This window comes from Homarus americanus, unplaced genomic scaffold, assembly GCF_018991925.1.
Source record: "Homarus americanus isolate GMGI-L3 unplaced genomic scaffold, GMGI_Hamer_2.0 scaffold37678, whole genome shotgun sequence".
In the NCBI taxonomy this organism is placed as follows: Eukaryota; Metazoa; Arthropoda; class Malacostraca; order Decapoda; family Nephropidae; genus Homarus; species Homarus americanus.
The window spans coordinates 967,501-992,251 of NW_024725520.1; the positions used below are offsets into that span (position 1 = coordinate 967,501).

At 45.6% G+C, this 24,751-nt stretch overlaps 1 protein-coding gene across 2 annotated transcripts in view; it reads right to left on the minus strand.

The window, feature by feature from the left end:
- LOC121865181 (protein unzipped-like) overlaps positions 1–14,012 on the minus strand; it is a 65,691-nt gene extending 51,679 nt beyond the window's left edge. For both annotated transcript variants that reach the window (XR_006088722.1, XM_042364491.1), the window contains exon 1: positions 13,586–14,012. Coding sequence is in view for 1 of the 2 variants with exons in the window: in XM_042364491.1 (XP_042220425.1) it covers positions 13,586–13,620 (35 nt within the window). In the remaining variant the exon portion in view is untranslated. The remainder of the gene's footprint in view (positions 1–13,585) is intronic.
- Positions 14,013–24,751: the final 10,739 nt, after the last annotated feature.

Here is a 24,751-nt window from a genome sequence, read left to right on the forward strand (position 1 = left end):
CACCACCACCACCACTATCCACCACCACCACCACCACCACCACCACCACACCACCACCACCACCACCACCACCACCACCACCACCACCACCACCCACCACTATCCACCATCACTACTATCCACCACCACCACCACTACCCACCACCACCACCACCACCACTACCCACAAACCACCACCACCTGCCCCCACAAAATTTACTACCACCCACCATACTACCAACCACCGCTGCCTCCTGCTAATTAAGGTCACAAGGTCCACCTCGTTGTTACTCAGCACTCTCTCTCTCTGACCGTTATGGCGAGATATATTGTTGCTGTTCAGTTTTTTTTATCGAGAACCTTACAGAACCTACCGTGGGGTGGGGGTGGTGGGTAGGGGTGTGGTGGGTGATATATATAGAGAGAGTCTTAATTTTGCCCCCGGAAGAATAGCATCCCAGCTATTAACATTCTGTGTTACCCTTAATCCCAACTTCCAACTCTATCCTAACCCACCCCCCTCCCCCAGGTAATATTAGGGTGGTTATTCTTCAGGTGAGATAAACTGTGGTGTCTAATGTGATGTTGAGTCTTGCCTTTATATATATTATGTCCGGTATATTATATAGAATTACCTGATATATTTAATACTTTTTAATGAGTAATATTTTCCGGCTCGTGTTGACAAGTTTACTATTCAGGGTTATGAGGTGGCAGGTGTGGGTACATGAGGAGGTCTGGAGGTCGGTGTAAATGAGGAGGTCTGAGGTTGGAAGTAGATGATGGAGGTCTGCAGGTGGGGTACATGAGGAGGTCTGGAGGTCGGTGGTAGATGATGGAGGTCTGAGGGAGAGGAGGGGAGGTCGGGTGATGAGGAGGTTGCAGGTGTGGGCGAGGAGGTCTGGAGGTCGGTAGATGATGAGGTCTGCAGATGTGGGTGATGGAGGTCCGGAGGTCGGTGGTAGATGATGGAGGTCTGCAGGTGTGTACATGAGGAGGTCGGGAGGTCGGTGGTAGATGATGGAGGTCTGCAGGTGTGGGTAGATGAGAGAGGTCTGATGTAGATGAGGAGGTCGGGAGGTCGAGATAGATGAGGGAGGTCTAGAGGTCAGATGAAAGTAGATAAGGGAGGTAAAACGCCATTAAAGATCAAACAGACTCGATGGGTCTTTCAGTGTGTGTGTGTGTGTGTGTGTGTGTGTGTGTGTGTGTGTGTGTGTGTGTGTGTTATAGCAAGAACCCCTACTTACCTGCTCGCCTCCTTCACATCAGACGACGCCTAGGATCAACCCAGCCTTTAGGAGGGGGGAGGGGGGAATCCTTAACTAATATAGATAATGAGGCTTGAATGAGATGTGTGTGTGTGTCTGTCCCTCCTCCCTCTTTCTTTTCTTCCTCTTCCCTCTCCTGCCTCCCTCCTCTCTTTCTCCTCCCTTTCATGCTTACCTCTTATTGTTCCTCCTCCCTCAATCTACCTTTATGCTCACTTCACCCCACCTCCTCTCCTCATCTCCTTCCTTCCTTCCTCTCTCCTCCACTGCGCTGTCACTCCTCTCTCCTTCTCTCTCTCCTCTCTCCTCCTTCTCTCTCTTCCTTCTCTCTCCTCTCTCCTTCTCTCCTTCTCTCCCTCCCCTCCCCTGCCTCTAGTCTCTTCAGCACAACTCAGGATCTCGTCGTCGGATGAAGCTCAAGTGAAAAGAGGTAAATCCTTTCCTCCCTCTTGACGGATGACTGTGAGGTGTGGCTGTGACGGATGACTGTGAGGTGTGGTGTGGATGAAGTGGATAACCAACCTAACGCTAACTCCAATCCACCCTCTTTTCACCGAGGAGAGAGAGAGAGAGAGAGAGAGAGGAGAGAGAGGGGAGAGAGAGATGTTATGGTTGGGCCTAAATCCTCTCCTTTAACCGGTTAATCTCCTTGCATCTCCCTCACCATATGTCCTCTAACCTCTCTCTTCCTTTCCTCCTTTCACATATCCCTACCTCCCTTTCCCAGTCACCCTACTCATTGGCGCCAATCCTCTCCTCACCTCCTCCTCCTCCCCTGCCCTCACCGCTTACTCATGATGCCCCATGTTTCTTGCCCTCCTCCCTTCCCCGCCAGCTGCCCCTCACAGTAAGGCTCGTCCAGCTGGTCATATTTCCTCTGCCTCAACGTCATGTGATGTACATCCCCTATAAGGCAGCCCCGCCCATCACCCCCCCCACCCATCATCCCGCCCCACCCATCATCCTGCCCCACCCATCATCCGCCCAACGCCCATGCCCACCGCCCATCATCCGCCCACGCCCATCACCCCGCCCACCGCCCATCATCCCGCCCACCGCCCATCACCCGCCCACTGCCCATCATCCGCCCACTGCCCATCACCTCGCCCACCGCCCATCATCCTGCCCACTGCCCATCACCCCGCCCACCGCCCATCACCCCGCCCACCGCCCATCACCCACCGCCTCCACAAAGCCTCATGGATCCTCTACTAAACCCGCCGTTAACACATTATAAGCTAAGTGTTTGTTCTAGTAATCTTCTCTCCTCACACCCGGAAGTCACGAGATACAGAAATTTGTGTTACGGATTTGATCTTCACTAACCTAACCTATTCTACCCCCACACCCCCAGGTAGCGTTAGGGTGGCGTCAAGGATATTTGTTAGGCTTTTCTCCAGGTTGATCCTGCATATTCCTACGTGTGTTGTGTGTCCGCCATCACAGATTTCTGATCTGGGACCGTCGGGAGGTCCCACTTCAGCACCGTCGGGAGGCCCCCTTCAGCACCGTCGGGGGGCCCTCAGTGTTTTTACTGTACATCATAAAGTCTTGGAGACAGGTTACGGACAGCTTGTTCTTTATGACGCCCGGGCTGCAGCTGGAGACGAGGAGGAGGAGGAGGAACACCGAGACCTTAGAGAGAGAGAGAGAGAGAGATAGTAGAGAGAGAACCTGCATGGTTAACACCAAATGCCAAGCATGTGTCCATTATCACATCACTATCTGTGTGCTGGGGAGTGTTTGGTCTCCTACCTGCCCTGGAGTGAGTGCTTGGTCTCCTACCTGCCCTGAGAGTGAGTGCTGGTCTCCTACCTGCCCTAGGAGTGAGTGTTTGGTCTCCTACCTGCCCTGGGAGTGAGTGTTTGGTCTCCTACCTGCCTTGAGAGTGAGTGCTTGGTCTCCTACCTGCCCTGAGAGGTGAGTGCTTGGTCTCCTACCTGCCCTGAGAGTGAGTGCTTGGTCTCCTACCTGCCCTAGGAGTGAGTGTTTGGTCTCCTACCTGCCCTGGGAGTGAGTGAGTGGTCTCCTACCTGCCCTTGGAGTGAGTGTTTGGTCTCCTACCTGCCCTGGGAGTGAGTGGACCAGGTCTCACGGGAAAGTACCTCACGCTTCACTGCACAAGAATGCCTTCACGGTTTTTTAACACTTCTGAAGATTTAACCATCCTAACCTAACCTAACCAACCCAACCTAACCTAACCTAACCTAACCTAACCAACCCAACCAAACCTAACCTAACCTAATCTAACCAACCAACCTAATCCCCCAGTTACCAGGTGATCTGTTTTTGGTATGTATGTATGTGTGTTGTTATCAAGTGTAGGATGGTACAGACAGACACCTAATAACGCGGCAATGTTGAGGGAGTAAAGAATGAGGTCAGGTCACTTATACTCTCTGGCCCTCGAGGGTGGAAGAGAGAGAGAGGGGGGGGGGGGGGGGAGAGAGAGAGAGAGAGAGATGCTAATTCTTCTGTATACACCTTTTATTCTTTTCCCTTTACCCACTTTACTATTCCTCCTTCACATCCTATTATTCCCACTTCTCACCTTTATCCACCCTTCCTCACCTCTCTCTCTCTCTGGTGGTCACTGTCCTCTTCACTCTGGTCAGGATTCCCCTTCCCGGCCCCAGTGACCCGTGCACCTTCCCGCCTCCCTGCCAGCCTGAGGGAGCAGTGGGTGATCATCCTGCCTGGCTGTGAGCGCGCGCCGAGACACACACTCACACACTCACTCACTCATTCACTCACTCACTCACTCACTCACTCACACACTCACTCACACACACACACACACTCACTCGCTCACACGGTGCGGTAGGAAGTGATTTTTCCTCTACACACATGAGGTGGTAGTATGTGCAGCAGCCGTGACGCTCCCTCCCCACCTTCCCCCGGGGGTCAGGAAGTACGTGAACGGTTAAGTCGTGACCGTGTTGGCTGTGTCGGGCGGCGGAACCTGGACCCGTAGAAGCGGTGTTCAGGTGTACCTTCACGGCTCCCTCGGGTAGTGTGTTCTGGCCAGCCCTCACCCTAGTGTGTCCTGGCCAGCCCTCACCTTAGTGTGTTAGGCCAGCCCTCACCCTAGTGTGTCCTGGCCAGCCTCACCCTAGTGTGTCCTGGCCAGCCCTCACCTTAGGTTGGCCACTTCACGTCGTAGGGATGATAAGAGAGACGTGTTGTGGAATCCCAGCGTTAATTGAATATTGATCGTGAGTGTGAAGTAATGAAGGGTGATGGTGGTGGTGATGTAGGGTGATAGTAATTGTGTGTGGTGACGATCCTTGTTGGGGGAAGTGAGTTGTGTGGTGTAAGGGTGTCGATGGCAGTGGGTGTCGATGGCTGTAGTGGGTGTCGATGGCTGTAGTGGGTGTCGATGGCTGTAGTGAGTGTCGATGGCTGTAGTGGGTGTCGATGGCTGTGGGGTGTCGATGGCTGTAGTGGTGTCGATGGCTGTGGGGTGTCGATGGCTGTGGGGTGTCGATGGCTGTAGTGGGTGTCGATGGCTGTGGGGTGTCGATGGCTGTGGGTGTCGATGGTTGTAGGGTGCGATGGCTGTGGGGTGTCGATGGCTGTGGGGTGTCGATGGCTGTAGGTGTCGATGGCTGTAGTGGGTGTCGATGGCTGGGGTGTCGATGGCTGTAGTGGGTGTCGATGGCTGTAGTGGGTGTCGATGGCTGTGGAGTGTAGGTGGCTGGGTGCGGGAGTGTGCTGAGCGTGGCCACCTCGACCCCAGCAAGCCATGACGGAGCAAGATTACCTGGAGGTGAAGTAAAGGGGGAGGGGGCTATGTGTGTGCTGGTGGGGGGGGGTGGGGGTGGGGGGGTTGCTACACCTGCCACCACCCAGCTTCTCGTGGGGGTCCATCTTCACCACAACACCTGGAGAAGACTTACAAGGGAAAGGCCTGGATGTGATGATACCTTGTCCTATATGATAATTTGTAAAGCTCGTTAATGACAGCAAGAAATAGATCACCTGAAGATTAGTCACTCCAGATTATTTCACCTCATGATTAACCCACCTTGACTCTTCCTAGGGGGTTAGGTTAGCGTAAGATTAGGTTAGGTTAGGCTAGGCTAGAATAGCTTAGTGTTGGGTTAGAATAGGATAGGTTGGCGTCAGGGTGTTTAATCTTCGGGTGATGCCCAGAAAGTTACCTGCCAGGTGATATAGATTATAGAGTAAATAATGATCTCACCTGAGGGAGTGTCTGCCTCGAGTGTGATGTGTTAGTGACAGACGAAGACACTTAACATAAAACACACATTAAGTGGAACAGTTTGTGTGTGTGTGTGTGTGTGAACCTTAACATTTATTTTTAATTACGAAATTATGTGTAGGTAGAACACCGGGGTGCATTTATGTTCGTACATGTGTGTACATGTGTGTGTGTGCGTGTACATGTGTGTGTGTGTGTGGAGGAATGTGGTGGGAGTGTGGAGGTGGCCCAGGGCTGTGTGAGGAAAACAGCAGGTGGGGCGACCTCTCCCTCCTCCACCCTGCCCCCCCCTCTACTCCACCCCCACCCCCTTCTACTCCACCCTCACCCCAGTGGCCACATGTTTTGATGATGAGTTGGATAGCTTGCTCTGGGCCATGCTTGCTCTGGGCCATGCTTTAGGGCCACGCTGTAGGGCCACTATGATCACGCTACACAGTTTGGGCCACTTGAAAATACCCTTAAGGATGTTCAACCATAACATCGACATAACAAACTCAACCATCTTGGGACCTTTGTTGTTGCTGTTGTTGTTGTTGTTGTTGTTGTTGTTGTTGTTGTTGTTGTTGTGCTTTTTAACAGATATAAGATCAGGCCGCGATACAAGTGCCGTGTGTGTGTGTGTGTGTGTGTACGGCTCAGAAGGTGACCTCGCCGTCCCCCCACACACACAGGTCATGGGTGTTGATGAAGGCTAGTAGTGAGGAGACAAAGCACAGCTGAGGAACACGACAAAGAATTTAACACTTCGCTCACTTTGTGTTTCCCTGACAGAGTAGTGTGTGCGTGTGCTTGCGGGCGTGTGTGTGCTAGCGGGCGTTTGTGTGCTTGCGGGCGTGTGTGTGCTTGCGGGCGTGTGTGTGTGTACTGTGTCCTATCATGCGTGTGTGTGTGTGTGTGTGTTCCGCCATCATTGTTTGAACTTGAAAATGTTAACAGGTGGTGGCAGGGAAGGTTTGGTGACCGGCTGTGGTGGCCAAGACTGGTGAAAATGGTGACCGCTAATGGTCATTTTCTCAGGCAGGTAGTTAGCATAAGTGGCTTAAGTGGTCAGCCTCACCAGTCACTCGCCTCGAACTGCTGTCGTGGAATCATGATGGTTGGAGACTGACAAAGGCAGCCGTGGGAACGAGATCTGGCCCCGTGGGGTGTGTGGGCCAGGGGGAGAGTAGACCTTGGCCAGTGGGGGTTTGAGTAGGACTTGGCCATGGGTAAGAGGACTGAGTGGGACTTGGCCAGGTGTGGGAAGAAGAGGTCATTAGGGACAAAAAACTCGAGTGGAATTCTATTAACTTTTTTTATTAATGGGTAAAAAAAAATACTAATTAAATCATTTGTGGTAAAAACAGAGAGAAAAAAATCATAAAGAAAATAAGAGTAATTAACAGGACACAGGTAAATTATATAATAAGTATAATGAGAGACTTATGATTTGTTAAAAGACTCGCGGAGGAGATATTTAATAGCCTTTGGGGAGTAATTACTGTTCCTTGACCCTCTTAATGGTATTGGAATCTGTCATTAAGGAAATTATTTGGTAGCGGCCATTATTACACTGAAAATACTACTGTCACATAGATGGTATACTGACTGTTGGCGGTGGGTTGGCGGTACAGTATACTGACGTGTGTTGGCGGTATACTGACGTGTATATGTATACTGCGAAGGCTTGAACGTGTGAGTGTAGTAGTAGAGGCCTGGGGCTGGCAAGTCTGTGTATGAATGTATGGCTGTCTGTGTGTGTGTGTGTGTCTCTGTGTGTGTGTGTGTGTCTCTGTGTGTGTGTGTGTGTGTGTATCTGCGCTGGCTATAAGTATGATGAATCAATGTAAATAAATAGACGATTTAACTTAATATCTATCTATCTATCTATCTATCTATCTATCTATCTATCTATGTATCTATCTATCTATTCAGTTCAATTTTTGTGCACAATGTTGTGTGGATCTTTCTTCCTTGAGAGACTGTGTCGATGGTATGAGATCGATAGTTAGGTTGGGAGATGTCTCGCTCTCATTTAGAACAACAATATATCTAAATAAAAAACGAGACTCGGCCACCTGTAATGTAATACCTGTGGAGATATCTCGCGAGACTAGCCAATAAACACGTGAATGACGAGGAACTGTTGTATTTACTTAAAGAGATGTCTCGTTATCGTAAAGAGATGTCTCGTTGTCTCCCTCGTTGAATTAATATATGTCTCGTCAGCTGCACACCGTAACGACAATACTCTCCAGAAACGACGACATTCAGCCACTTGCAGCTGGTCTTACGAGAGATAATACCAGCTGGTTCTCCCTAGCTGGCTCCTTCATCCCCCACCACCACCACCTGTGTCCCTCACACCTTAGCCTACTCAGGTGTGTGTTGATGAGTGGCGACAGGTGCATATAGACCCGCCAGGTGAGTTCGGGGGCTTAATGCTCGGGAAGGTTGGATTAGGTTAGGTTAGGTTAGATTAGGTTGGGTTGGATTAGGTTAGTTTAGGCTGGGTGGATTAGGTTAGATTAGGTTGGGGTGGATTAGGTTAGTTTAGGCTGGGTGGATTAGGTTAGATTAGGTTGGGGTGGATTAGGTTAGTTGAGGTTGGGGTGGATTAGGTTAGTTTAGGCTGGGTGGATTAGGTTAGTTTAGGTTGGGGTGAATTAGGTTAGTTTAGGCTGGGTGGATTAGGTTAGGTTTGGTTGGGGTGGATTAGGTTAGTTTAGGCTGGGTGGATTAGGTTAGGTTTGGTTGGGGTGGATTAGGTTAGTTTAGGCTGGGTGGATTAGGTTAGGTTAGGTACAATGAACATGATTGTCAGTACAGTACATTTAGAACAAGACAGCCGGTGGTGATAGTGTACCTCTGTATTGTACACTTGTGTTGCTTCAATCTCCTGACGCAGCCGGAGTGTACTCTATAGCTGAGCTCGAAAATCCATAAATGATGATTACTGTTCGCGTGTGCCCGACCCAACACCAAAGTGCTTACAGTGGGAGACTGGTTAAAGATATATGTCATCTGAGACTACTGACACACACACACACACACACACACACACACACACACACACACACACACACACACACACGAGAGGTATATTGTGTTGTATGTGTTATATTATATGTATCGTATTCTATGGTATTGCTGTTAAATATTGGGAGGGGTGTTGCTGACCATTACTGTATAGGTTGTGTTCTTGATGTACAAAATATCGTTCGTAAAAATGATGATTCGTTCTTAGTGTAGAGACAATATTGTAGGCATTTTGGGGATCACCTGAAGATTAACCCCCCCAGTTTATCTCACCTTAACGTTAACTCTACTAACCTAACCTAACCTAACCTAACCTAATCCAACTAGACCTAACCTAACTCGCCCTTGGTAACATAAGCGTGCAGGTTAATTATCAGGGTGGTTAATGTTCAGGTGATCCACAGACGTTGTAGTGTCGGTTAAGATAAGCTGGCGTATGATTGGCTCTGAAGTCATACAGGTAAACCAATCAGAACCATAATAGATTTGATGAGAGGGCATGAAGGTGAAGGAGACGGAACATAAGGCGGACCAATATACTTCCTTGATTCCACGCCCACTTCCTCCAGGAGAGAGAGGGCAGGGAGAGTGTGAGGGGGAGAGGGGAGAGGGGAGGGGGGGCATGTTTCACCCAGCCCTCACCTGGCGTCTGTCACCTGTGTTAATCCTTCATCATCACCTTTTCCTCCCTCCTCCTCCTGCCGTCACCTTCTGTTACATCCGGGAGGGGAGGAGGGAGGAGGAGGGAGGGAGGGGGGGGAGGGGGGTAGAGATGTCTGACTAGTTTTTGTGTCCAGATATAAATAGTCTTGTGTTCTGAGGTATAATATAAGATGTTTGGGCTTTTAAGAGTACACGGTGTGACACTTAAGAGTACATGGTGTGATAGAGAGTACACGGTGTGACACTTAACAGTACACGCTTCGATAGATTGTGTTAAGTGCTGATAGATAGAGATTGTAGGGATGTAAATTTGACTCTCCTTCATCCCTTTAAGACGAGTGTGTTATTGTGAGCTTTATATTGTACACACACACACACACAGACACACACACACACACACACACACACACACACACACACACACACGCGCGCGCGCGTAATAGCCTCAATGTCAGTCGTTTATTTATGGGGAAAAAAATGCGTTAGGGTAGTTTGATGTTTTATGCAGTGACGTAATTGTTGTGTAGGAGAAGATTTTGCTACATTGTCTGACGAGCCACACCGTTTATGTCTGACGAGCCACACCGTTTATGTCTGACGAGCCACACCGTTTATGTCTGACGAGCCACATCGTTTACCTGGGCCCATCATCATCACCACCTCACCTGTACGGCTCCTGGACACCTTACTTGATTTCCTTCATATTGTTGGATCACTTGAAGATTAGACACCCTAGCTTATTCCACCTGATGATTGACCACCCTGACCTAACTTAATCTACCATAACCTAACTTACTCTCAACCTAACCTAACCTAACCAAACCTAACCTAACCCTAATATAGTGTTGCGGTAGTTAATCATGAGGTTAAATAAGCTGGGGGGGGGGTCTAATCTCTGCAGTTTTTCTTTTTAAATATATATATATATTTTATTTATGTGTTAATAATCCAAAAACTAGATAGTGATGATAACGTGTGATGAAGAGGCTCATTACCTGTGGGCGGCAGATGTGGTGGTCACGGGTGGGTGGGTGGGTGGGGGAGAGACATACCTCCACACGGCCTCATTATGACCTCCGATATTAAATTTTCTTCCGTATATCAAGGTTGAAATATTTTAATTATGACTACATATAACACGCACACGGATTTCTCTACATATAGGTCTACATATGTGTGTGTGTGTGTGTGTGTGTGTGTGTGTGTGTGTGTACCAATAAATACCGTCCCTTGATTGAAGTTCCTATCAGTCAAGTCGTACAATCGTCATGGAATTGTTCGCTTTGGGTAAATTTGACGGATATCACCTCGTCTTGTTGACTGGTCGACCTCAAACTTGGGGTGAGTGATGATAGTGCATTGCAAGTTGTTGGTAAGGTATGGTACTTTGGCCCTTAATGTAGTCGTCGCTCTCTCTCTCTCTCTCTCTCTCTCCTGTGTCTGTCTCTGTCTCACACAATGTTTAATATATATAACGGTGTGTCTCGTGTTAATGTTCGCCAATGACTTCCATGAGTATGTCGGAAAGTGTCAGGATGTGACACTTTATGACGTCGTTATTACACCCCATGACACGATGACCCCAACCTAACCTATATCCTCGCTTAACCAGACCTAACCTAACCTAACCTAACCAGACCTAACCTAACCTAACCGAATTTCTGCCTTCACTAACCTAACCTAACCCATCCCACCCTAACCGAACCTAGTAAAGGGATTACAGGCTCTATAACGCACAATACAGTACAGGTATACGAGAAGAGTGTAATTACATAACGTTTTGTTAATAGTAATAGCCGTGTAATAAAGCCATTACCTGTAGCTCATAAATTACTTCAACTGGCTTTTGTGAACTAATGTAATTGTCAACTAATTGTTATGGTAATACTAGTTTGAGCTGTAAGTGTTATGTTTACAGGTGATGCTGCTGCCATGGAATCTGATCACTTGAAGATTAGCCCCTTATCTTATTTCACCTATAGATTAACCACCCTAACGCTGACCTAATCTAATGTAACCTGACCTAATCTGACCTAACATATCCAATTCTAACCTTGTCTATTCTAACCTAACCTAATTTAACAAATCTTAACTTAGCTTTACCTAATCTGATCTAAGATAACCTAACCTAACCCCCCCCCCCAGGTTGTGTTAGGTGTGTGTTTAACCATCAGGTGAAGTAAGTTAGGCCTATTTAGACCTATATAAAAGAACATTTACGACCGTTCTTAATGGCGAAGTAAATGAACCAATAACGCTTTTGTAATAATAATAATAATAATAATAATAATAATAATAATAATAATAATAATAATACAGACGTTAAATAAATAGAAATTCTCATCGTATTTAATTAACAAATCACGAAGGCTCATTAAAATTCGAACAAAAATACTTAATGGCGCAATAAAGGCGTATAGTGTGAGTCATTATGGCGCAACACGTTTAACAGTCTCAGTCTCACTACAGATGAAGGAGCAGGTTTTGAAGGCGCGACAGAGGTTGATGGCGTGTAATGCGTAGTGAGGTTTAAGTGATTACCTTAATGGTGTCATAGTGGTAGTGGGTGTGCCTTAAGGTGCACTGAGAGACTCTTGAGCTTGTGGCTTAAAGGCGCAACATTCTGGCTTGATGACGTGATTGAGTTGAAAATTTGACCTTGGAGACGTGATGAAGCTTTTAAGACGAGAGAAAGCTAACAATTTTAGCTTTATGATGTGATGAGGTTGGGTATTTTAGCTTTAAGACGTGATGCTGCGTGAGGTTTAAGCTTTATAACGAAAGCTGCAGTGTTAGCTGGAGGACCTGATGAAAATAGAAATTTAGCTTCAAGATATGGTGAAGGTTATATTTTTTTTAGCTTCAGCAAATACTGAAGTTATTTGTTTTATCTTTAAAGACTTGTGGACGGCGAGAAAATGTGTTACCGTATAGGCGAAGTGACACATAACACTTGTCTTAAAACTGTCACGGGTCGAGGTTGAGACTGTCACGGGTCGAGGTTGAGACTGTCACGGGTCGAGGTTGACTGTCACGGGTCGAGGTTGAGACTGTCACGGGTCGAGGTTGAGACTGTCACGGGACGAGAGTTGGGAACTGTCACGGGACGAGGTTAGGGCTATCACGGGTCGAGGTTGAAGTTGTTGCAGGACAGGGTTAAGGACTGTCATGGGTCAGGTTAAGGACTATCACGGGACGAGGAGAGGTTGGGAGACTGTCACGGGACAGTTGGAGACTGTCACGGGTCGAGGTTGAGACTGTCGCAGGACGAGGTTGAGACTATCACAGGTCGAGTTGGGACTGTCACAGATCGAGTTGAGACTGTCACGGGTCGAGTTGGAGACTCACGGAGTCGAGGTTGAGACTGTCACAGGTCGAGTTGAGACTGTCGCAGGTCGAGGAGTTGAGACTGTCACGGAGTCGAGAGTTGGAACTGTCACAGGTCGAGAGTTGAGACTGTCACAGGACGAGGTTGAGACTGTCACGGGACGGGTTGAACTGTCACGGGTCGAGGTTGAGACTGGCCTGGTCGAGGTTAGGGTGTTACAGGACGGAGTTGAGACTCACAGGACAGGTTGAGACTGTCACGGGTCGAGGAGTTGCAGAGACTATCACAGGTCGAGGTTGAGACTGCCATGAGTCGAGTTAAGAGACTGTCACGGGTCGAGTTGGAGACTGTCACAGGTCGAGGTTGGAGACTGTCACGGGTCGAGTTGGAGACTATCACGGAAGGTCGAGTTAGCAGAGGCTATCTGGGTGGGGTTTAAGGACTGTCACTTGAGTCGAGGTTGAGACTGTCACAGGTCGAGTTAGAGACTATCACGGGTCGAGTTGAGACTGTCACAGGACGAGTTGAGACTGTCGCGGAGTCGGGTTGAGACTGTCACGGGACGAATTTAGAGACTGTCTGGGACGGGGTTGAACTGTCTGGGTCGAGTTAAGGACTGTCACGGGTCGAGTTAGGGATTGTTACAGGACAGAGTTGAGACTGTCACGGGTCGAGGTTGAGACTGTCACGGGACGAGGTTGAGACTGTCACGGGACGAGGATGAGACTGTCACGGGTCGAGGTTGAGACTGTCACGGGACGAGGTTGAGACTGTCACGGGTCGAGGTTGAGACTCACGGGTCGAGGTTGAGACTGGGTGACATGACCAAGAACTGGTCCGGCTACAACACATTATAACAACTCAGTTTTTTCCTCCTGCAGAACAAAATAGAAACGACACAAGTGTTTCCCGCCCAGTAACGTAATACAGGAGTTGTGTACTCTGTAAGTAGGTGTACATAAGAAACAAGTGTACACAGTAATCAGCTGTACACATTTATTAGATGTATACAGTTATCAGGTATACACAGGTGATAGCAATTGGGCCCGCTACTGCTGGGGTGGCAGACGTGGCCGAGCCTCCTTCACTAGTACCTACCTGAGGGCGAAGGTCTCTGCTTTATCAGCCCCCATAATCTCCTGCACAGTTTTGTCTTGGTACTGGAGGAAGACCTTGGTATCCTCTCCTAGATTACTCCACGGGTATCCAGGTGTCGTGTTAATCCTTATTGATATTAGATGAGACTTTAATTAATTATTTTTCCACCGTTGGCTATTTTTTGTCACTTGTTATTTCACTTCAGATCATGTGGTTATGTTTTCAGGTATGTTATGTTGGCCGTACGCCATTAGAGGTAAAGGCGCGGGGTAGTGGCGTGAGGGAACTTGGGGTGCCCAGTGAAGGAAGGGAGGGAGCAGGAGCGACACACGACCGCTCACTACGACTCCCAAACAATAACTGACCCGGGAGAGGACTCGGAAGAGGAGGACTGTGTTGACGCTCGCGGGCCCCACCACGCCTGCCTGCCTGCCTGCCCCGAGTCCTCGTAAGTGTTGGCGTGGGCGAGCTGGGCCACACTGGGGTTGGGGGGTATCGAGGAGGTGGGTGTGGGGATGGTGTGGTAGTCGTGAAGGAAGGGGAGTGGAGAGAGGGGTGTGCCCGCGATGCCTTGTACGGTGGATGGGCACGGGCGGCTGATGCTGGATAGCGAGATGGGTATGGAGTGGTGGGCAAGTGACGGTGGGGAACTAAGCCCATCAGTTTTTGCTTGGTGGTAGTGTACGAATTACTAAGGTGTGTAGGTGGATGATAGAAATTTTTTTTAGTGGTGTTTTGTGAGAGTAGTCAGACGTGTGGTGATGTCATCGTCAGATCTAACCTACCCTACCCTAACCCCACCCCCCCCCCACCCCCCAGGTAGCTTTGAGGTGTTTCATTATCAGGTGAAATAAATTGGGGTGTCTAATCTTCAGGTGATCCATTTAAACAATTATTATTTTCATTAACTGCAGAAATACAACGAAGTTTAAACCATCAAATTGCTTGTTATATGTTGTGACTTTATGAGTTAGTTTAGATATTTGTTAAATTGAACTTGATGCATATGGACTACTGCATGAGGGAGTTAATGTAAGCAGTACAGTACATGTTTACAAAGTTTTCTGTAATTTAATGTAAGTTACAGTTCCTCCCTGACACGTGTTGGGTGTTAGTGTGTAATGGATGACTCGAGGCATGCTGAACTGTATACTTGTCTTGTCTGTATACATGCTGAACTCTCTACCGCCACACCCATCAAAACATTGACCGGAGGAAACTGGGACTTTCAATTCCCACGAGAGGTTAGTGATTCACCCCCAGCCACTGTGTTGTGTTGTGTTGTGTTACTTCACTTGTTGCTTATTCCACTCTGTGTGTGTAAGGGAGAGAGAGAGAGAGAGAGAGAGAGAGAAGACTTGCAGAGATTGTCGGACGAACCAAAGTCACACTGTAAATTTTGGTGATCACCTGAAGATTAGACGCACACAATTTAAAATGTTACCTGTAGATTAGACGCACATCTTCATGCTAACCTAATATAACTTAACCCAACCCTAACCAAATTGGAAATAAATCTTAAAATAAACATTATGGTAACAATAAATTTAAACTAGTGATTCAACCCAACCCAACCCAACCCCACCCAACCCCACCCACACCCCACACACCCACTCCCACTCCAGCCCCACCCACCCAACCCCAACCCAACCCACCCCCCAACCCAACCCCACCCAACCCCACCCCACGTAGCGTTAAGAGGTTTAATTATAAGGTGAAATAAACTGCGGCCAATTTTCAGGTGATTCAATATTACATTTGTTTAAAAAGTGTCAATATTTCGTTAATATTAAAAAAAAATATATATTGTCAAAACTGAAGTTGTGTTTGTTGAATGATGTTTTTTATTGTTGTTGTTGTTCTGGCGAGACTAGTATGTGTTTGTCGAGAGTATCTTAATTAAGTGGTCCCTGTGTGTTGTGTCTTTGCTTGTGTTGTGTCTTTATTTGTGTTGTGTTGGAGTGATGAGGAGTTAAGATTGAGTGACGGGGAGGGACAGTTAACTCACCACCATCAGGTCACTCACAACATTTGAATGACGCAGTGATTAGGTAAATGAGTGACGGGGAGGGACCGGTAACTCACCACCATCAGGTCACTCACAACATTTGAATGACGCAGTGATTAGGTAAATGAGTGACGGGGAGGGACCGGTAACTCACCACCATCAGGTCACTCACAACATTTGAATGACGCAGTTATTAGGTAAATGAGTGACGGAGGGACCGGTAACTCACCACCATCAGGCCACACAACATTTGAGTGACGCAATGATAAGGTTAATGAGTAAAAATGAGTGACGGGGAGTGACAGGTAACTCAGCACCATCAGGCCATACTCACAGCACAGGTGCAGGGAGGAAGTCGGTCATTAAGCTAACAAAATATATCTTGATTTTTATTTTTATTATTTCTTTGTCACTCACGAGTTCCCAGGACCTTGAGTGAGTGTCTGTGTTGGTGTGTACATTCTGAATGGTAATCTATTTTCAGTATTCAAGGAGGCAACAATGGCCGACAGATACTGTACTACGGCCTTCCTCACTTCCTCTGCATATAGTTAGGTACCCATTCACAGCTGGGTGGTTTGGGGGTGCTCTGGCTATAGTAAACATGATTAACTACAACGCCACAGTAAAGAATAAACTACAAACCACAACAACAACACCCAAAACAATAAACTACAAGCAATAACAACAACAACAGTTCGTGGTGTACAAGTCATGTGGTCAAGGAACTGTATTACATATTTGTGGGTCTACAATAATTGATGTACAATAATCATGTACATCCCCTCCCGAACCGACGCACACCTGAGAGGCGAGTGTAGTGTCTTAATTAACTTACCTTTGTGTGATTATAGGGTAGTCGGGACACAGGTGAGTTAAAACCCCAGGAAAAGAGGGAAGTACCATGTGTCTCTCTCTCTCTCTCTCTCTCTCTCTCTCTCTCTCTTTGTTTCTCCAGTTGCCAGCTATTAGTTCGGGTGTGCAGTGGCTGAGTGGATAGAGTGTTCACCTTTTGTCCCAAGGATCGCACCCAGTTCATTCCTAGTCCACATAACAGTAGATACGAGTAATTACAGTGCCAGGCTCTGATGGGCAGGCGTTAAGGCTAAGTTAGGTTAGGTTAGGTTAGTGCAAGGCTAAGTTAGGTTAGGTTAGGTTAGTGCAAGGCTAAGTTAGGTTAGGTTAGGTTAGTGCAAGGCTAAGTTAGGTTAGGTTAGGTTAGTGCAAGGCTAAGTTAGGTTAGGTTAGGTTAGGCTAACATTAGGCTGTTTAATCATCAGGTGAAATAAACTGGGGTGTCTAATCTTCAGGTAATCCTCATTAAACCCTTCATTACAGTCGTCAGCTACAAACACCCACTTAATGTATCCTGTAAAGACATCATCGTTCTGGCTCTGTTATACAATGGTTTGATTACCCCCCAGCGAGGCCTTAATCACCCTGGCGAGGCAATCTTAATGACCCCTCATTAGTGGCCGCCATCACCCTCCTTAGCATAATGGGTGGAGTCGTGTTCTCTACTGTGGTCTGGAGAACCTCATGTGCTGTGATTACTGTGGTCAGGGGAAGGTGGTGGAGGGTAGGGGAAGGTGGTGGAGGGTAGGGGAAGATACTGGAGGGGTAGGGGAAGATAGTGGAGGGGTAGGGGAAGATAGTGGAGGGGTAGGGGAAGGTGGTGGGGTAGGGCTAGGGGAAGGTGGTGGGGGGTATGGGAAGATAGTGGAGGGGCAGGTGCGTAGGGGGTGTAGAGGGGGTAGTACAGGTAGTGTTAAGATAGTACAGGTAGTGTTAAGATAGTACAGCTAGTGTTAAGATAGTACAGGTAGTGTTAAAATAGTACAGGTTGTGTTAAGATAGTACAGGTAGTGTTAAAATAGTACAGGTTGTGTTAAGATAGTACAGGTTGTGTTAAGATAGTACAGGTAGTGCTAAGATAGTACAGGTAGTGCTAAGATAGTACAGGTAGTGTTAAGATAGTACAGGTTGTGTTAAGATAGTACAGGTAGTGTTAAGATAGTACAGGTAGTGTTAAGATAGTACAGGTAGTGTTATGATAGTACAGGTAGTGTTAAGATAGTACAAGTTGTGTTAAGATAGTACAGGTAGTGTTAAGATAGTACAGGTAGTGTTATGATAGTACAGGTAGTGTTAAAATAGTACAGGTTGTGTTAAGATAGTACAGGTTGTGTTAAGATAGTACAGGCAGTGTTAAGATAGTACAGGTAGTGTTAAGATAGTACAGGTTGTGTTAAGATAGTACAGGTAGTGTTAAGATAGTACAAGTAGTGTTAAGATAGTACAGGTTGTGTTAAGATAGTACAGGTTGTGTTAAGATAGTACAGGTAGTGCTAGGATAGTACAGGTAGTGCTAAGATAGTAACAGGTAGTAAGCAGATAGTACAGGTTGTGTTAAGATAGTACAAGTTGTGTTGATAGTACAGGTAGAGTTAAGATAGTACAAGTTGTGTTAAGATAGTACATGTTGTGTTAAGATAGTACAGGTTTTAAGATAGTACAGGTTTTAAGATAGTACAGGTTGTGTTAAGATAGTACAGGTTGTGTTAAGATAGTACAGGTTGTGTTAAGATAGTACAGGTAGAGTTAAGATAGTACAAGTTGTGTTAAGATAGTACAGGTTGTGTTAAGATAGAACAGGTTGTGTTAAGATAGTACAGGTAGTGTTAAGATAGTACAGGTAGTGTTAAGATAGTACAGGTTGTGTTAAGATAGTACAGGTAGTGTTAAGATAGTACAGGTTGTGTTAAGATAGTACAGGTAGTGTTAAGATAGTACAGGTTGTGTTAAGATAGTACATGTTGTGTTAAGATAGTACAGGTAGAGTTAAGATAGTACAAGTTGTGTTAAGATAGTACAGGTAGTGTTAAGATAGTACAGGTAGTTTTAAGATAGTACAGGTTGTGTTAAGATAGTACAGGTAGTTTAAGATAGTACAGGTAGTGTTAAGATATATTTTAAGGTTGTGTTAAGATAGTACAGGTAGTGTTAAGATAGTACAGGTAGTGTTAAGATAGTTAAAGATAGTACGGTTGTTTTAAATAGTTACAGGTAGTGTTAAGATAGTACAGGTAGTGTTAAGATAGTACAGGTTGTGTTAAGATAGTACAGGTAGTTGTTAGATAGTACAGGTTGTGTTAAGATAGTACAGGTAGTGCTAAGATAGTACAGGTAGTGTTAAGATAGTACATGTTGTGTTAAGATAGTACAGGTAGAGTTAAGATAGTACAAGTTAGTGTTCTGATAGTACAGGTTGTGTTAAGATAGTACAGGTTGTGTTAAGATAGTACAGGTAGTGTTAAGATAGTACAGGTTGTGTTAAGATAGTACAGGTTGTGTTAAGATAGTACAGGTTTTTAAGATAGTACAGGTTTTAGATAGTACAGGTTGTTAAGATAGTACAGAGTTTATTAAATGGTAAGGTTATTGTTAGATAGTACAGGTAGTGTTAAGATAGACAAGTTGTGTTAAGATAGTACAGGTTGTGTTAAGATAGTACAGGTTGTGTTAAGATAGTACAGGTAGTGTTAAGATAGTACAGGTAGTTAGATAGTACAGGTTGTGTTAAGATAGTACAGTAGTGTTAAGATAGTACAGGTAGTGTTAAGATAGTGCAGGTTGTGTTAGATAGTACAGGTAGTGTTAAGATAGTACAGGTAGTGTTAAATTAGAGTTGTGTTAAGATAGTAAGGTAGTGTTAAGATAGTACAGGTAGTGTTAAGATAGTACAGGAGTGTTAGATAGTACAGGTAGAGAGTTAAGATAGTACAGGTAGTGTTAATGTATTAGGTTGTGTTAAGATAGTACAGGTAGTGTTAAGATAGTACAGGTTGTTAAGATAGTACAGGTAGTTAAGATAGTACAGGTTGTGTTAAGATAGTACATGTGTGTTAGAATGGTACAGGTAGAGATAAGTTTAAAGTTGTGTTAAGATAGTACAGGTTGTGTTAAGATAGAACAGGTTGTGTTAAGATAGTACAGGTAGAGTTAAGATAGTACAGGTAGTGTTAAGATAGTACAGGTTGTGTTAAGATAGTACAGGTAGTGTTAAGATAGTACAGGTTGTGTTAAGATAGTACAGGTTGTTAGATAGTACAGGTAGTGTTAAGATAGTACAGGTAGTGTTAAGATAGTACAGGTTGTGTTAAGATAGTACAGGTAGTGATAAGAGTTGTGCACGTTGGATCTGGATTCTGATACAGTAGGTGCTGTGTCTTCCGCTGTGACAGCTGCCTTCATACACAGCGTTGGAATCTCTGGCATGCAGACCACAGGACTTGATTCATGTGTAGGTCGTGCAGGGTGTGGTGGTGTTGGCTGCTAAGAGAGTTATGATATCTGGGATGCTGTAAACGTAAGCTGTGGTGGTGTTGGCCTGCAGTTTACAGTCTAGTTTCTGGGATTATGGCCAGGCTGTCCACGTAAGGGTGTTCGCGTCAATGTTCCTCCACACACACACACACACACACACACACACACACACACACACACACACCACGACCATACCTTTCCCATGATGATGATAATGACGATAATGATAAGGATACTCCTTCACGTCCCTCCCTACCCAGCCTACTTGCCTGGGCCACTTTACCTGTGTGTAGATATTATATTTATTTTATATTTTTTTTGTAGACACTGACCGCTTGTGAGGTGAGGGAGTCTATGAATGACAGGTATGACGGATCACCTTAGATTACCTTTTATGATTCTAATAAAGGAGTCTCAGAGGTGGACACGTTGTACACCTGGACGTGCTGTGTACCTGGACGAGCTGTGTACGTTGTGTTTATACAGTGGATATTGAATTTTTTGTCTAGTTGGGTGTAAAGAAACGGGGATCACATTAACATATTCTGATTATGTTATTGTGTAGCTGTGTTACATACGACACACACACACACACACGTAATTGACTGTAGCAAAAAGGGCTGGTAATTTGTAAAGGCCTATTCTTATACGCTATCCCCAAAAAGTATCGTCCTTCTCATCGATACAATGCGTCAAATGAATATTTCCGATCACTAATTGTGAGTCCTGCATTATGTTGGTAGGTCTGCCTTCCTGGTATTATGAGGTTGCCAGTTATTATTTCTGGCATTTGTTGTAATTATGGCGAATCACCGAGCTTTACTAAAATAATATAATTTTATTAATGTAGCGCAAATATATCAACGGCAGTCAAATAGTGGGTGTTTTCTGCTGGAAGACCCTGACCAACACTAGTACCCGAGACTCATTGGGAAACACAGCTTGTACCGACGGACATCGTCTCATAGTGTGTGTGTCAGGTAATGTTCCGCGTCCAGCACGAATCATGAGATGATATATTCATAATTGTTACCTTATTAATTGAGGTAGAAATAACATCGAAATGCAGTAAATCATAATGTCATTCTAATTGGATATGGCACCATAATACACCTGTAATCACTGTATTTGCAAATGACTGTAATATCAAATCATAGTGTTTCGAAGCGATTCCATTGTAACCTCGGTTCATGGAAACATAGTAATGTTATATTCCTATTTGTCAACCCATCCCCTGGGGCTCAAATAGTATCTAAGGTGCCATAAATCAGCGGAGTTACTCATGACGTTATTGGTGTTCCATATGGTATCACAATTCATCCTATTTCATTACATTATGTAGAGAATAGACGATATACTGCAGGTATCATAGTGATCATCAGGTGCAACAAGAAAGAACGAAAGGTGCAACTCACAATCAGAAATATCAATAGAACCAAGACTGTTGTGCACGTGTTATGGTGTTCATTCCCAGATACATCAGGCCGGGGGAGCACTTTTGGGGAGTGTACATATATATTTTGAATTAGACAAAGAATACTGGTTATTTATGATAAGTGTGTGTGTGTGTTTAGATCAGGAGGGGTTACGTGTAGTTACAATAACGGGAAATACTTTGTATTCAATACATTCTTTAATGATAATCTTGATTCTTATACTATTAACACATAGAGGTTAATACAGTGTGATACTACTCATCTGTCTCACCCAGCCCTCACCCATCACCCTCTCACCCAGCACCCCATCACCTCTACCTCTCACCCTCCACCCTCTCACCCACCCTCTCTCACCTTCCACCCTCTCACCCACCACCCCCATCACCCTCCACCCTCTCACCCACCACCCCATCACCCACCACCCCATCACCCACCACTCTCACTAGTCATCCATCATATTCAGCTGTCGAATCTCCTCGTTGCAATTCGTCCTGCTAGCAACATCAGGTTAGGTGTTGTCCTTATTGTTGCCAGCCTGAGGGAGAGGTACCTGCTGGCCCTACAGCATGGGTCAGTGGGTTAGGTTAGGATTAGAGTTGATTCAAACAAGACGGTGTTAGTGGGAGAATGGAAGTGTGGTGGAGTATGTGTTGGTGGAGTGTGTTGGAGGAAGTATTGGTGGGATGTGTTGGAGAGTGTTGGTGGGATGTGTTGGAGGAAGTGTTGGTGGGATGTGTTGGAGGAAGTGTTGGAGGAAGTGTTGGTGGGATGTGTTGGAGGAAGTGTTGGTGGGATGTGGTAGAAGGAGTACTGATGGAATGCTGTGGGATATTAGGGAGGTGAAAGCAGGTGGAATGGTAGAGGAGTGTTGGAGGAAAGTGAGGTGGAGGTTGGGGAACTGAGGGAGGGACAACGGATGAAATGTGGTGGAGTATCCAACTTTCCCTCCACCAGACAAACAGACAACGACTGATCACATTATTCACAAGAGCAAGACGAGGAGGACCATCCATCACTGTGACTGACACCAGCTCGGGGACCTGTGACCCCTGGTACCTCACTTGTAGATCCTGGTACCTCACCTGTAGACCCGGACCTCACCTGTAGCCCTGGTACCTCACCTGTAGATCTGGTGCCTCGCATGTAGACCCTGGGACCTCACCTGTAGACCCTGGGACCTCACATGTACAGTAGACCCTGTGATCTGTGCACTCACCTGTAGCGGTACCTCACTCCGACCCCTGTACCTCACCTGTAGACCCCTGGTACCTCCTGTGACCCCTGTTACCTACTTAGTCTGGTACCTCACATGTGGGAGCCCCTGGGACCTCACCTGTAGTCTGGTTTCTCTGGAGACCCTGGGACCTCACCTGTAGACCCCTGGGACCTCACATGTAGACCCCTAGGACCTCACCTGTAGATCCTGGTACCTCCACATTGGAGACCCCTGGGACCTCCTGTAGATCCCTGGTGCCTCACATGTGAGCCCTGGGACCTCACCTGTAGACCTGGGACCTCCATGTAGACCCTGGGACCTCACCTGTGACCCCTGGGACCTCACTTGTAGACCCTGGACCTCACCACCTCACCTGTAGACCCCGGGGACCTGAACACCTCACCTGAAGACCCTTAATCCCAGGTAACTTTCCTCTTGTACTTAATAAATCACTAAGATTGTGAAATGGGTTGGACGGATATATGAGCGTCAGGAGATGGGTATAAACGGGGCTACCTAGTATGGGTCAATAGGCCCGCTGCAGCTTCCTCTGTTCTTTTGTTCTTATGTTCCGTATTGTCTTGGTTCCTCACTTTTATCGATATTTTCTTTCTATCTTCGATTGTTATTTTCATTATTTTCTCACCTGCTTCTAACCAAACATGTCTAACCTAACCTAACTAACTAAATGTGTCTAACCTAACCTAATTACAGTACAACTATAACTATTATTTCTATGAACTTGTATCGATTCTAATGTTAATTGATAATTGGGTTGGATAATGTATTCGTGTGTGTGTGTGTTAGTTAAGTCATTCTTATCACGAATATCTCTCTCTCTCTCTCTCTCTCTCTCTCTTTCCTCATCACCCCCCATCCTCCCTTCTCATCTTAATATGAATGGCTAATCACTCCTCCTATGTTCCATAATTGTCCTCTTCATATTGCTAATCACATCTTTAACCGTTTTTCCCACGTCTAGTAATTATTGTTGTTGTTGTGTTTCTCTCCTTCCCTTCATTATTGTCTGGGTTTATTTTATTTTATTATTTTTGTGTTTTATTTTTCTTCATATTTCATGTTTTTGTTTCCCGTATTTCGATTTGTCATAAGCCAGTGTTCCTTGACCTATTATCACATGTCAAGCCAGTGTTCCTTGACCTATTATCACATGTCAAGCCAGTGCTACATGTCAAGCCAGTGTTCCTTGACCTATTATCACATGTCAAGCCAGTGTTCCTTGACCTATTATCACATGTCAAGTCAGTGCTACATGTCAACCAGTGTTCCTTGACCTATTATCACATGTCAAGCCAGTGCTATGTCAAGCCAGTGTTCCTTGACCTATTATCACATGTAAGCAGTGTTCCTTGACCTATTATCACATGTCAAGTCAGTGCTACATGTCAAGCCAGTGTTCCTTGACCTATTATCACATGTCAAGTCAGTGCTACATATCAGCCAGTGTTCCTTGACCTATTACCACATGTCAAGCTAATGTTACGTATCAAGCCAGTGTTCCTTGACCCATTCGCATCCACACAACACCTCAAACGTGTAAAATTGTTTGAACTTTACCGCCCAAGATCACAGTAGGTGTTAATAAAAAAAAACCATATATATTAATTAAAGTTATTCTGGGGTTAATGAATTAATTTTTGACCAAGAATCTAATTAATTGAGGCAGATTTGATGGATGATAATTAATTGTAAAAGAACATAATTAAGGAGGTCAATATTTGCAAGGTGATATATAATGTGTTTTTAATTAAGTTCCATGTGACCCTCTTGGTGACCTTTGACCCCCTGTATAATGATCATAAAACTACTTCATACCCCCATATTCCTGAACAAATATCACTCCTCCTAGAGACTGGGTAATTTTTTGTAGTTTGGTTGAAGGGAGGGGAATATTTTTTGTAGTTTGGTTGAGGAAGAGGGATATTTTTTGTAGTTTGGTTGAGGAGGAGGGATATTTTTGTAGTTTGGTTGAAGGGAGTGGGACATATTTTGTAGTTTGGTTGAAGGGAGAATATTTTTTGTAGTTTGGTTGAGGAAAGGGATATTTTTTGGTTGGTTTGAGAGGATATTTTTTTAGTTTGTGTTGAGAAGAGAATTTTTGTAGTTTGTTTGAGGATGAGAGGATATTTTTGTGTTTGGTTGAGGAGGTTTTTTGTGGT